Genomic DNA, 14236 nt, shown 5'->3' on the forward strand with positions numbered 1-14236 from the left:
CAGCCTGGGGATGGTCCCAGCCTCCTGCTGCCCTGCACTCCCTGCTCCTGGACAGGACCAGTGGAGAAGCTAGCTCTGCACGTCCAGCAGAGTCACAGTCACGGAGGCAGCAAATGGGACCTGCCGGTACCTTGCGGGCAAGGCCCAGGACATAGATATCCTCCTGCACCGCCTCTCGCAGCTGGGGCAGCCGCTCCACGTTCTGCGTGAACTTCTCTTCCTGTGGCTTGCTGTACAAGTTCCTTGCTTGCCCTGCAGGACATTGAGGAGCTGTTGGTACCATGCAGGATGATGCGGGGACCAAAAGCCCCCTACTTGGCCCAGCCCATAACGCAAAGCCAACGGGGCAGCACCTTGCAAGGCTATGCTGGCACGCATCTCACGGATGCGCTTGCTGAGGTTTGTCTTCTGGCCCAGCATGATGCCGCTGCTCCTGCCTCGGCTCTCCAGCCCCGCTGTGTACGCAGCAGCCACTGCAGTTCTACTGCCCGCTGCAAGGGTCACAGAGCTGTGGCCAAGCCAACGGAGCTGAGCAACCTACGTCCTCATAATTGTCGCAGGGCTGTAACCACAACATGGAGCTGAGCTCCCTACGCCCTGGGAACTGTTGCCGGGCCGTAACCACAGCAACGGAGCAAGAGCAGCCTCTTGCTGCCTGGACATGTCCCTTTGGAAAGGTCAGCTCATTGGTCAGGAAACAGCCGCGCAGGGAGTTACGCTCCTGTTGACACGGGCAAGAACCAACCAGCTCTCAATACTGATTATTTATTCGGATGCTCACCGTATGCTCTTGCTCACCTACAAACGGGACACGAAATGCAAGCACGTACACTTGTTTGTTGGTCAATACCATCAAGATCCCACTACCAGAGAGCTGCAGAAAAAGACTTTGGAGGAAATGGCCTTCCCAGCACTAAGCTTGTACTTCAGCCGAGATCAAGCTTCTGTAATGCGGGGTCTTTTACCTACAGCCATCCTGTTGTGCTAAGGGGGTTAAGAAATACCCTCTGAGGCTCTTACTCAGCATCTCCTTTGCAGATTTATAAATGGCATGTTAGCGCTAATAGCCAGTGACAAGCTAAATTCCGACACGATTATCTCTAGTGCTTCATCAAGCCTGCATGAAGAAGTGGTCGCTTGAAAGACAAGCAGGGAAGGGTTTGTACACCCAAGGAATCTCCCCAGTCTGGCCATGCATGTAGAGATCTCCACACGGAGGCCACGTCCACGTGCCAAATACAGGAATTACGCCCCTAACCTTTCCGAGGCAAAATTTAAACACGTAGATTACATTGGGGGCAAGAGAAAGCATTTTAAATCGGATAAAGTGGTTCATGAATCTCCGTTTCACTGTCCCTCAGCAAAACTCGGCTTCGACAACGGCAGCGGGGAACTGAGCCCTTAACTTTTTACAGTGCTTTTTAGAAAAGCGGGGAATTGAGCCTGAGACTCTAAAGCAGCTAGCAGGTCTAGTGGCTGTAGGGAAGGCTAAGAGATTTTGTTTGCAGATCCTAATACAATATTTGAGGAGAGTGAGTGGCAAAAGTTTGGTGATGAACTATTTGACTCAGTGCTTAATGATTATAAAAAGGCAAAGAAACTCGGTAAACCACGGAGGGAAGTAATGAACTGTATAAAAAGATACAAGGCAGAAAAGAAAACTGCTGCGGTAGCAACGGAGAAACTAGGAACAGACGTCCCCGGTCGGCTGAAACCGGGGGAAGATTACAACTCGTTCCCCCCCACCCCAACTCGCGGGAGCACAGGGTTTCCCCCCCCCCTTTTCTCCCCCTCCATCAGAAGGTGCCGCGGAGGAGGTGTAACCCCCTGCTCCCCCACCACCCCAGTTCCGAAAGCAGGGACTTTGAAAAGGACAGAGAAAGTATATTAGAAGGTACACGCATGATAAAAGTCGAGGAATCCGAAAGAAAGAGGGCGGTGCCTCGGCGCCGGACCGATTGCGGCGCCATTTTGAAGCACGCAGTAGAAAATAGGGATCATGCGCGAGCGGGAGATTTAAAGGAACCGCGAGCCTCTCCAGCCCACTATGCCCCAGAGTGAAAAGATTTTTAACTCAGTCACGGAGGAGCCAGGTCTGCAGATGGCCACATACCGAACGAGAGACATCTGATAAGAAAGACACAGCTGCGAGCAACGGAGACCCCGAGTTCGGCGCAGGATCAGCCCCCGAATCCCCTGAATCCGAGCCAGATTTATATCCTCTGCTTCCAGACCCTGACTCTTCATCTCCCGGGTCGGTCTGCTCAGACTTACTGGCCCTGGAGACGCTCTGTTGTAACAATGGGTAACCAAAGAGGTGAACATTACTGGGGAATTTTCTGCAATGGGCATCTTGGCATATCCTGTGTTTACTACACAGCAGGGGGCTAAAGAGTGGGAAGCTCTTGATCTCAAAATAGTTAAGGAGGCCTGACAAACGGTGACCACGTATGCGTTAAAATCCTCTTATACTCAAGCTGTATATGTTATGATTTTTTCTTGCAATTGACAGGGAGAGCCCATACAGTTTCTCTGTGATACTCATGTACTAGAAGTTGGTAAATATAAGTATGTCCAGGTTTCTATCAACCCTTGGAGACCTCTGTAGATACTGCTAGCCACTTGTTCCAGCACAGGCTGGCCACCTGTGTCGGAACGAGTGTGCATTTTGGTCGGTATAAAAGCCCAAGCCTCATACGATGTGGGGGAGGCGGAGCCTCTGCGGGGACCCCCGCTAAGGTTGAGCCTGCCACCTCTCACTGCAATGATGCTTCTCCTTCTCGGAGCTGGTTTGCTGTTAGTCTCCACAGGGTCCTTGTGCCACGTTCTGTACGTGGGACTGTAGTGGGAGTAATGATGGCTTTTGCAGGGACTAAAAAAAAAAAAAAAAAAAGAAAAGAAAAGAGGGGGAGAGAGAGAGAGTAATGATGCTGTACTTAACCTGTCTAACCTGTCTACTTCTCAAGAACTGAAGAACTGATAACCTGGGGGAGGGGGTATATTTGTGTCCTCCTGCCTACAGGTCCATGGTGACTGCCTGCAAAGTTTGTCAAGCCTTGCCATGAGCTGGACAGACGAATGGATAAACCTGATGCCTCAGCTACAGGAGCTGACCGTGAATACCCCAAGCAGACTGAGATAGAGGAAGAGAAAAACGAATGACTGCAAAACATCACTTGGGGGCAACTGAAAAGTAACATCCTGAATATGTGTGCTTGTAAAGTAGTTATTATTAGAGGTTGTGATTTTGTGTATAAAACCACCTGTATTTACTAGCTAGTTGCTAATAAGAAACTGCACCTTGTATTGTATAGATTTGTCACTTGTAAAAGAGATGTTAGAGTATGGAAATTTGCAGTAGCTGCTAGAAAATGCTAAGGCAAAAGCTAGAAAAATTTTAATACAATGGTAGTGTTATAAAGGAGGTGATGTAACAAATTAAGGGGGGGGAGAATTCCACTGGTAAGAAATTTCTTTGGCTAGTCCTTCACTGCCATCAGCATCTTCGACATGCTGCTGCACCCTGTAATAGTTACTCTGCTAATGTAAATTTATGTATGCCTTGCTGTAGTAGCGACTCGTTACTGGAGAAAACAAAAGGGGGAAGATGTGGAGACAGTGTTCTCACAGGAGAATGGGTAATTGGTACATAAACTTTGAATGGTCCTGAAAGATACCGCGGGGCCGTGGGAGGCCCGAGGAAGCTTAAGCAAGCAAGATAAGAGGCTGGAATTCACCAAGCTAATGAGAACTGTGGACTGTTGGCAAGCTTTCAGGGTTGAGTTCTCACACCTGTGTTTAACCGATTATATGTTAGTCACTGAGGGTCTTCAAAACATGGATCCAATCATAATATGCCAAATCACTGTAAGTGCTTCAGCTCAACTAAGCAGACTGGGTTGCTGAGTTGCTAAGCAGACAATTCTACATCGAAGGCAATTCCTGATTTGTTTTAATGTTGACTCTGTAAGACATGCAACACTGCAGAACCTTTTGTTGTTGGAACAGGGACATGGATGTGAAGAGTTTGATGGAATGTGTTGTATGAGTCTCTGATTATGCTAATTCGATGTACGCACAGCTGAGAACCCTGGCTCAGCTTACCCAGCAATAGGAAATGAGCAATATCCTAAGAATAACTAGATGGTTGTCTTCACGGGGCATTACAGGTTGAGTCAAACACTGTTTAAAAGTATTGCACTTATGTATCCTTGTTAGGTTAATCATCGTAGCTATTAGGCTTGTTTATAGTTGTGTGATAAAACAGGTGAACAGAATAACCCATAATGCCTTGCTTGCACAAAGAAAAAGGGGGGAATTGTTGCAGAATGACTCTTAAGAGCAGGACCATAGAGTTCTGGAGGACCGTGCAAGCAAGGCAGGGGGTGGCCCCCACAGGTGGCCGGAGACCGGACCTGGGAGGAGAATGTGGAGGAAGCTGTGGGGGCTAACCAATACTGTTATGCCAAGAAGGAGTGGCTGAATACCACTCCTATATATGTGTGAACTGCGTCACAAATAAACTAGAAGTTGCTTATCACCCGTATTGGGTTGGCCTGTCTGCTTCTCCTCGCCGCTTACATCTGGGCTCCTCTCGGATCTCCCTGAGCCATTCCTCATGGATGCCAATGACCGCCCCACTGTGGTGGTGGGGACAGTGTGCCCAGCTGGGGTCCAGACCCACTGCTCCTCAGTCCCTCAGCCCCGGGGAGCGGCGGTCCTCTCGCACAGGCCTCCTGCTGCCTCACCACCCCAGGGCTTCCTCCCATTCTGCTGCTGCCAATGCCCACATTCCACCCTAGCTTTTCCTTGGTTCCCTTCCATGTGGAGGGATGGAGTTTTGGGTGGCTAAGAAAGGGCAGGTTGGCGTGTCGGTGGGGCTTATCTGGTGCTCACCATGTGTAGGTGATGCCCAGCAAGAGCTTTTTGTCCTGGCACACTGTTGTGGGAGGAGGCATTGGGTGTTTTAATTTTGGCTCTTCTATGCAGGCTATCTATGATGTAGTTCCTAGAAGTTCAGCTCACCCCCCTGGCTGCGGTAAGCACATGAGAACAGGACAGGGGCAGGAGATGGGTGGGTTGTCTTCTGCAGTGTGATTGCAGAAGAAAGTACCTGCTGGGCTCTTGGTTCTGGGACGCTCCATTCCACGTGGTCACTGGCACATCATGCTCCTTCTGGAGCTTCCTTTCAAAACCACAGCTTGTGCTACGTTTTGGCAATAGAATCCCCACACCTGCAGTCACACAAAGCCCACCAAGCGCATCCGATGGAATGAAAAACATCTCCTCTATTAACAGGAGGCAAAAGTGCACAACGGGTGCTCTGGGGCATCCCCAGGTCTCGGGGAGCAACGGCTACTTCCTCTTGCTTTTCTTCTTGCTTTCGATCAAGTCCAGCCCTTGCTTCTTGATGGCTTCTCTGGTGAGGACAAGGCCACTGTGGTTGTCAGGGATATCAAAATCGTCTGGAGGAGAGAGCGGAGAGGAGCGGGCTGGGGAGGGTCTGTGGGGCTGCCTCTGCTGTGCCTGTGTCCCCAGGAGGAGCCGGCAGCTCCCATAGGAGGAGGCCACTGGCAGAGCCAAGCCCTGGCTGTGAAGAAGATTCACAGCCAAGTGGTTCTGAAGACGAGGCTCTCCCCGCTTGCACCACAGCATCCCCCCTTGCTCCTGTGGTGCTTCTACGCTCCCCAAGCCACCATCTGCCTCCAGTCTCCCACATGCACACAGAAAACCAGCACTATGCTCAAAGGCCTGGAGCCAAGCGCGGTCAGCCCCAACGCCTGCAGCAACTCCTGGGTTGGGCTCTGCTGGGACAGTGGAAGATGGGCAAGGACAGCCAGAAATGCCAGGAGGCAGGGGCTGGCTGGGGCAGTTGCCGTGGGATGTGTCCCCTTTCCTACCTTGGAGCCCCACGCCCGTGTCCTCCAAGGAAACCTTCCGGTTCCGTGGATCGGCCATGAGGGTTTCCTCCAGCAGCTGCCTGACCTTCACAAAAGTCTGTGAAAGAGAGGCTGTGTTCATAGCTGAAGGGGAGGCGGGTGTTACAAGCAAAGGGGTGCCCAAGCTCCATGTGCCCCTGGTAGGGAACACCCCACAGAGCCCGGGGCCACCTGGGCCTGAGCTGCTCCGTGGCTCTTCCCTCGAGCACCTCCATCCTCCAGCTGGGAGGATGGCTTGGCACGGGCCACCCGGGAAAGCCTGTGCGGGTCCCCAAAGAGCGCAGCAGGGATGGAGCCGCCGTGCACCTCATCATCCTCGCTGTGGCTGGAGGGGGGCAGGTCAGCCACCCGCTGCACCAGGTACTGCAGCTTCTGCTCACACTGCCGGAGCTTCTCGTCCACTGCCATGGCCTTGACAGGATGCTCCTGGAGTCAGAGAGGGAACAGCCTTGGTGGGGAGAACGAGCCCCTTGGGGTGATGGTCGCTGCACCAAGTGTCACCACACGGTGCCGTTGCAGCACCAAGCAGAGCCTGGGCTCTGCTCAGCCCAGCGTTGGGCGGGTATCTGGCCAGGCACGGTGATGCCCCGCAGCCGGACGAAGAGGTTGTCAAGTGCGTTTTCAAAGTCCAGCAGCGTCTCCTGGCTCCTCAGCAGCTGGGCTCGCCCCTGTTCCAGCCGAGCCTCTTCCCGCTGCAGCCTCGTCCTCAGCTCCTCCACCAGCCCCCTGGAGCCAACCACGGTCACATCCATACAACGGCACAGGGGTGCAGACACCCCAAAGCTGTTGCAAAAGCTGCTGCCCAGCTTCTCCCCTGCCCCCAAGCGCAGAGCAGAGATGCTGCCTGCAACTCAACCCCACGCTGCTGCTGCTCCCACTTCCCATGCCAGGCAAGGAGCAAGGCTCCTCCTGCTGCCAGCGCAGGAGCTTTGCGTGCTCTGCCAGCACCAGAGCTGGGGCAGCACTCTGCTCAGAAAGCCTCCCAGTGCGGGAGGGGTGGGCAGCCGCAGGGTGACAAAGGAAGGGCTGCCCTCTTGGGACACCTGCCATGCACGTGTCCCCCTGCCCCTAAGGGTGCCGGCCCCTTTGGCATGAGTGTCCGGAGGCCAGCAGCACCTGCTTGTGTCTGGGGGCCGGCGAAACTTCAGCTCATCGCGCTGCATCTCCAGCTCCTTCACTGCCTTCTCCAGCTCCTGCTTCTTCTGCTTGCACCTTGTGAGGTACTGCTCCATTTCCAGCAGGGACTTCTGCTGTGCCTGGAGCCTGATGGGGATGTCCTGGCCGGGGGAGAGCACAGGGACTCAGCCCAGGGCACTCCTGCAGGGTACAGGATCTGGGCCGTGCTCCTGGGGAGGTTTCTGCACCAGGAACCACAGGAAGCACTGCAAGTTCATGGCGTGGAGCAAAGCAGTTCCAGCCCTGCCTGTACAAGAGGGGCCCTGGGGGGCTCTGGGGACAGAGGAGAGCAGATAACCCTGCCATGGAACAAGGTGAGCAGACAAGGCTCAGCTCCCTGGGGCTGGAGCAGCCCCAGCTTCTACCAGAGATGGCTTTTCACCTCACCCAGAGGCGGGAGCACTGCACCACATCCTTGGCCTCCTCTATCTTCTCCCTCACGTAGGCCTCCCGCTGCAGCTGGTACTTGGTGGCCTCCTGTTTGGCAGCTGCGGTGGAAAGGTTGTGGCAGGGAAGGATGCCTGCGGCTGCGCCTGCATCCCCCCCCTGCACCCTGACAGGCACTCACCCACCACTGGGTCCCCTGCGGGCAGGCTCAGGAAGTCCCTGCTGAGGTCATGCTTGGCTTGCTGCAAGGATGTTCATCGTCACCCCTGAGCTGCTGGCACCCTGGGGGAGCTGGCCCTGCAGCCCCTCACCCATGGCAGGCTGGGCACTGATGCCCGCCCTATGCCGGCAACCCTGAATGTGCCGGGGTCCCCCAGCTCACCGTTTTCAGAGCCCTTTCTTTTGCTTCCTTGAGCCAGCCTCCGTCTCTGGGCTCTTTCTGAACAGCCTGGGTGCGGAGCCTGAGCTCCCTCTCTGCAAGGACCTGGGTTTTCGTCCTGACCATGCGCTCCTGGAGCAGAGCAGAAGAGAAGTGGCTCCCAAAGCTCCAGCGGACCTCTGTGAGCTTCTAAGCCTGGCATGGCCAGCATCAAAAATGCCACCCCCTACCCCCTGTAAACAGCCTGGGAAGGAAAGTGAGCAAGGCCAGCTAGAGAATGGAGAACGCCACCTTCCCCGTGGCCAGGGCTTCAGGCAGCTGTCCCCAGCTCAGGGCAGCCCGGCCCAAGAGCCAGACACAGGAGGAGCTATGGAGGCATCTGGGTGCTGCGGGGAAGCCAAGCTCAGTCTTGCTTTTTCTTGAAGGAAGGAAGACTCAGCAGCACGGCCATCTGGTGCCATGTGTGGGCTCTGGAGGGCAGGAAAGCACCCTGAGGTGCCCTGGACGATGGTCTCACCTCGGCTCCACGAGCAGCTCTGAGCCCACGCGAGGCCATGAGCTCCATGTCCTCCACCTCCCTATGCTGCAGCTCGGCCGTCTCACTCAGGAGGTCCAGGTGCAGAGGCAGGTGGGCCAGCTCCTGGGACACGGGGAGCCAGAGCCCACTGAGTCCCAGGGGTGCCCTGTGCTGGGACAGAAGGTGGAGGGGAGCAGGAGGACCTCCTGCAGGAGGGTGTCCCACCAGCACAGCCCCTTGGGCCCTTCAGTGCCTTTGCAGGGGGAGCGGGTGAGACAACGGCACGGTGAGGATGAGCTCACCTTCCTCAGGGCATCCCGCACCGCCACGTACAGGGCAGTCACCTTCTGCCCAGCGCGGACTTTTGTTTGCATCTTCTCTATGTTGCCCTCCAGGGTACGAACCACCTGGGGCAGAGAAGGTTGGAGACAAGGGGTGAGCCCATCTACTGAGACCAGTGCCCACCCAGGGGGGCAGGGTTGACTGAAACCCCCCACGGGTGCTGCCACCCCAGGGAGGGGCCCTGGCACCTGTGCCTGCTGCTGCTTTTCGGCCCTCTGGACATCCTGCAGCTGCTGCAGCCGCCTCTGCAGCCGCTCCTTGGCCCGGCTCCGCTGCTCCACCTGGTACAGCAGCATGTTGCATGTGTTCACCTGGCGACAGACTTCAGCCCGGAGCTTCTCCCGGGCCACCTGCATGGGATGTGAGCATTTGCCAGGCTGGAGGCAGGGCTCGCTGGGCGCCCACGGGAGAAGGGGTCCTGCCTGCAAAACTCATTGCCAAGGTAGAGCTGGGGATGCTGGGACCTGCTCGCTCCCTTGGCGGGACAGGAGCTCTGCTGGGGCAAAGGACCTGCTCAGGGAGCTAGGGGAGGACACTGATGGGTCCTGCAGTGCAAAGGGTCCCACGGGACCGCTCATGGACGCCCCGTGTCTCACTGCACCAGCCCCGCGGGGCTGTCCTGGTGCTGGCACCAGCTGCCTGTTCCCTCCAACCGCTCCTTCTGAGCATCCCCTGAACCCCAGCCCACTGCCAGCAGCCTGGCCCCGCTGGACTCTGCTATTACCTCCAACGGCTTACTGGCCAAAGCAATGCCCAAGGGCTGCTCCGCTCCGCAAGCCTCAGCGATGGTGAGCTCATGCTGTGGGCAGAAGAAGGGCAGAGAACACATCACTGCCAGCCTGGGGATGGTCCCAGCCTCCTGCTGCCCTGCACTCCCTGCTCCTGGACAGGACCAGTGGAGAAGCTAGCTCTGCACGTCCAGCAGAGTCACAGTCACGGAGGCAGCAAATGGGACCTGCCGGTACCTTGCGGGCAAGGCCCAGGACATAGATATCCTCCTGCACCGCCTCTCGCAGCTGGGGCAGCCGCTCCACGTTCTGCGTGAACTTCTCTTCCTGTGGCTTGCTGTACAAGTTCCTTGCTTGCCCTGCAGGACATTGAGGAGCTGTTGGTACCATGCAGGATGATGCGGGGACCAAAAGCCCCCTACTTGGCCCAGCCCATAACGCAAAGCCAACGGGGCAGCACCTTGCAAGGCTATGCTGGCACGCATCTCACGGATGCGCTTGCTGAGGTTCGTCTTCTGGCCCAGCATGATGCCGCTGCTCCTGCCTCGGCTCTCCAGCCCCGCTGTGTACGCAGCAGCCACTGCAGTTCTACTGCCCGCTGCAAGGGTCACAGAGCTGTGGCCAAGCCAACGGAGCTGAGCAACCTACGTCCTCATAATTGTCGCAGGGCTGTAACCACAACATGGAGCTGAGCTCCCTACGCCCTGGGAACTGTTGCCGGGCCGTAACCACAGCAACGGAGCAAGAGCAGCCTCTTGCTGCCTGGACATGTCCCTTTGGAAAGGTCAGCTCATTGGTCAGGAAACAGCCGCGCAGGGAGTTACGCTCCTGTTGACACGGGCAAGAACCAACCAGCTCTCAATACTGATTATTTATTCGGATGCTCACCGTATGCTCTTGCTCACCTACAAACGGGACACGAAATGCAAGCACGTACACTTGTTTGTTGGTCAATACCATCAAGATCCCACTACCAGAGAGCTGCAGAAAAAGACTTTGGAGGAAATGGCCTTCCCAGCACTAAGCTTGTACTTCAGCCGAGATCAAGCTTCTGTAATGCGGGGTCTTTTACCTACAGCCATCCTGTTGTGCTAAGGGGGTTAAGAAATACCCTCTGAGGCTCTTACTCAGCATCTCCTTTGCAGATTTATAAATGGCATGTTAGCGCTAATAGCCAGTGACAAGCTAAATTCCGACACGATTATCTCTAGTGCTTCATCAAGCCTGCATGAAGAAGTGGTCGCTTGAAAGACAAGCAGGGAAGGGTTTGTACACCCAAGGAATCTCCCCAGTCTGGCCATGCATGTAGAGATCTCCACACGGAGGCCACGTCCACGTGCCAAATACAGGAATTACGCCCCTAACCTTTCCGAGGCAAAATTTAAACACGTAGATTACATTGGGGGCAAGAGAAAGCATTTTAAATCGGATAAAGTGGTTCATGAATCTCCGTTTCACTGTCCCTCAGCAAAACTCGGCTTCGACAACGGCAGCGGGGAACTGAGCCCTTAACTTTTTACAGTGCTTTTTAGAAAAGCGGGGAATTGAGCCTGAGACTCTAAAGCAGCTAGCAGGTCTAGTGGCTGTAGGGAAGGCTAAGAGATTTTTTTTGCAGATCCTAATACAATATTTGAGGAGAGTGAGTGGCAAAAGTTTGGTGATGAACTATTTGACTCAGTGCTTAATGATTATAAAAAGGCAAAGAAACTCGGTAAACCACGGAGGGAAGTAATGAACTGTATAAAAAGATACAAGGCAGAAAAGAAAACTGCTGCGGTAGCAACGGAGAAACTAGGAACAGACGTCCCCGGTCGGCTGAAACCGGGGGAAGATTACAACTCGTTCCCCCCCACCCCAACTCGCGGGAGCACAGGGTTTCCCCCCCCCCTTTTCTCCCCCTCCATCAGAAGGTGCCGCGGAGGAGGTGTAACCCCCTGCTCCCCCACCACCCCAGTTCCGAAAGCAGGGACTTTGAAAAGGACAGAGAAAGTATATTAGAAGGTACACGCATGATAAAAGTCGAGGAATCCGAAAGAAAGAGGGCGGTGCCTCGGCGCCGGACCGATTGCGGCGCCATTTTGAAGCACGCAGTAGAAAATAGGGATCATGCGCGAGCGGGAGATTTAAAGGAACCGCGAGCCTCTCCAGCCCACTATGCCCCAGAGTGAAAAGATTTTTAACTCAGTCACGGAGGAGCCAGGTCTGCAGATGGCCACATACCGAACGAGAGACATCTGATAAGAAAGACACAGCTGCGAGCAACGGAGACCCCGAGTTCGGCGCAGGATCAGCCCCCGAATCCCCTGAATCCGAGCCAGATTTATATCCTCTGCTTCCAGACCCTGACTCTTCATCTCCCGGGTCGGTCTGCTCAGACTTACTGGCCCTGGAGACGCTCTGTTGTAACAATGGGTAACCAAAGAGGTGAACATTACTGGGGAATTTTCTGCAATGGGCATCTTGGCATATCCTGTGTTTACTACACAGCAGGGGGCTAAAGAGTGGGAAGCTCTTGATCTCAAAATAGTTAAGGAGGCCTGACAAACGGTGACCACGTATGCGTTAAAATCCTCTTATACTCAAGCTGTATATGTTATGATTTTTTCTTGCAATTGACAGGGAGAGCCCATACAGTTTCTCTGTGATACTCATGTACTAGAAGTTGGTAAATATAAGTATGTCCAGGTTTCTATCAACCCTTGGAGACCTCTGTAGATACTGCTAGCCACTTGTTCCAGCACAGGCTGGCCACCTGTGTCGGAACGAGTGTGCATTTTGGTCGGTATAAAAGCCCAAGCCTCATACGATGTGGGGGAGGCGGAGCCTCTGCGGGGACCCCCGCTAAGGTTGAGCCTGCCACCTCTCACTGCAATGATGCTTCTCCTTCTCGGAGCTGGTTTGCTGTTAGTCTCCACAGGGTCCTTGTGCCACGTTCTGTACGTGGGACTGTAGTGGGAGTAATGATGGCTTTTGCAGGGACTAAAAAAAAAAAAAAAAAAGAAAAGAGGGGGAGAGAGAGAGAGTAATGATGCTGCACTTAACCTGTCTAACCTGTCTACTTCTCAAGAACTGAAGAACTGATAACCTGGGGGAGGGGGTATATTTGTGTCCTCCTGCCTACAGGTCCATGGTGACTGCCTGCAAAGTTTGTCAAGCCTTGCCATGAGCTGGACAGACGAATGGATAAACCTGATGCCTCAGCTACAGGAGCTGACCGTGAATACCCCAAGCAGACTGAGATAGAGGAAGAGAAAAACGAATGACTGCAAAACATCACTTGGGGGCAACTGAAAAGTAACATCCTGAATATGTGTGCTTGTAAAGTAGTTATTATTAGAGGTTGTGATTTTGTGTATAAAACCACCTGTATTTACTAGCTAGTTGCTAATAAGAAACTGCACCTTGTATTGTATAGATTTGTCACTTGTAAAAGAGATGTTAGAGTATGGAAATTTGCAGTAGCTGCTAGAAAATGCTAAGGCAAAAGCTAGAAAAATTTTAATACAATGGTAGTGTTATAAAGGAGGTGATGGAACAAATTAAGGGGGGGGAGAATTCCACTGGTAAGAAATTTCTTTGGCTAGTCCTTCACTGCCATCAGCATCTTCGACATGCTGCTGCACCCTGTAATAGTTACTCTGCTAATGTAAATTTATGTATGCCTTGCTGTAGTAGCGACTCGTTACTGGAGAAAACAAAAGGGGGAAGATGTGGAGACAGTGTTCTCACAGGAGAATGGGTAATTGGTACATAAACTTTGAATGGTCCTGAAAGATACCGCGGGGCCGTGGGAGGCCCGAGGAAGCTTAAGCAAGCAAGATAAGAGGCTGGAATTCACCAAGCTAATGAGAACTGTGGACTGTTGGCAAGCTTTCAGGGTTGAGTTCTCACACCTGTGTTTAACCGATTATATGTTAGTCACTGAGGGTCTTCAAAACATGGATCCAATCATAATATGCCAAATCACTGTAAGTGCTTCAGCTCAACTAAGCAGACTGGGTTGCTGAGTTGCTAAGCAGACAATTCTACATCGAAGGCAATTCCTGATTTGTTTTAATGTTGACTCTGTAAGACATGCAACACTGCAGAACCTTTTGTTGTTGGAACAGGGACATGGATGTGAAGAGTTTGATGGAATGTGTTGTATGAGTCTCTGATTATGCTAATTCGATGTACGCACAGCTGAGAACCCTGGCTCAGCTTACCCAGCAATAGGAAATGAGCAATATCCTAAGAATAACTAGATGGTTGTCTTCACGGGGCATTACAGGTTGAGTCAAACACTGTTTAAAAGTATTGCACTTATGTATCCTTGTTAGGTTAATCATCGTAGCTATTAGGCTTGTTTATAGTTGTGTGATAAAACAGGTGAACAGAATAACCCATAATGCCTTGCTTGCACAAAGAAAAAGGGGGGAATTGTTGCAGAATGACTCTTAAGAGCAGGACCATAGAGTTCTGGAGGACCGTGCAAGCAAGGCAGGGGGTGGCCCCCACAGGTGGCCGGAGACCGGACCTGGGAGGAGAATGTGGAGGAAGCTGTGGGGGCTAACCAATACTGTTATGCCAAGAAGGAGTGGCTGAATACCACTCCTATATATGTGTGAACTGCGTCACAAATAAACTAGAAGTTGCTTATCACCCGTATTGGGTTGGCCTGTCTGCTTCTCCTCGCCGCTTACATCTGGGCTCCTCTCGGATCTCCCTGAGCCATTCCTCATGGATGCCAATGACCGCCCCACTGTGGTGGGGGGGACAGTGTGCCCAG

General features: G+C 53.5%; 1 protein-coding gene across 1 annotated transcript; it reads right to left on the minus strand.

Moving 5' to 3' along the window:
* Positions 1-5355: 5355 nt before the first annotated feature.
* LOC133278172 (coiled-coil domain-containing protein 183-like) lies at positions 5356-9995 on the minus strand. Its single transcript, XM_061470697.1, has 14 exons — positions 9929-9995; positions 9706-9827; positions 9465-9539; positions 8929-9090; positions 8701-8805; positions 8399-8521; positions 7885-8013; positions 7684-7744; positions 7503-7603; positions 6987-7216; positions 6500-6665; positions 6246-6365; positions 5901-5997; positions 5356-5465 (listed from the first exon to the last, which is right to left on the minus strand). Exons 1-14 carry the CDS (start codon positions 9993-9995, stop codon positions 5356-5358), a joined length of 1668 nt encoding a protein of 555 aa, XP_061326681.1.
* Between the last annotated feature and the right edge of the window lie 4241 nt (positions 9996-14236).

Source organism: Pezoporus flaviventris, unplaced genomic scaffold (assembly GCF_033815535.1).
Source record: "Pezoporus flaviventris isolate CSIRO_AGI_PZ_B2104156 unplaced genomic scaffold, CSIRO_AGI_Pfla_v1 ptg000063l, whole genome shotgun sequence".
NCBI lineage: Eukaryota > Metazoa > Chordata > Aves > Psittaciformes > Psittacidae > Pezoporus > Pezoporus flaviventris.

Excerpts from the sequence above, each read along its gene's own strand:
- LOC133278172 (XM_061470697.1), bottom strand. The coding sequence starts at position 9,995 with ATGCTGGGCCAGAAGACGAACCTCAGCAAGCGCATCCGTGAGATGCGT. Across the intron at positions 8,806-8,928 it reads AAAAGCAGCAGCAGGCACAG|GTGGTTCGTACCCTGGAGGG; the intron begins GTGCCAGGGCCC and ends TCTCTGCCCCAG. Across the intron at positions 8,014-8,398 it reads GAGCTGCTCGTGGAGCCGAG|GAGCGCATGGTCAGGACGAA; the intron begins GTGAGACCATCG and ends GCTCTGCTCCAG.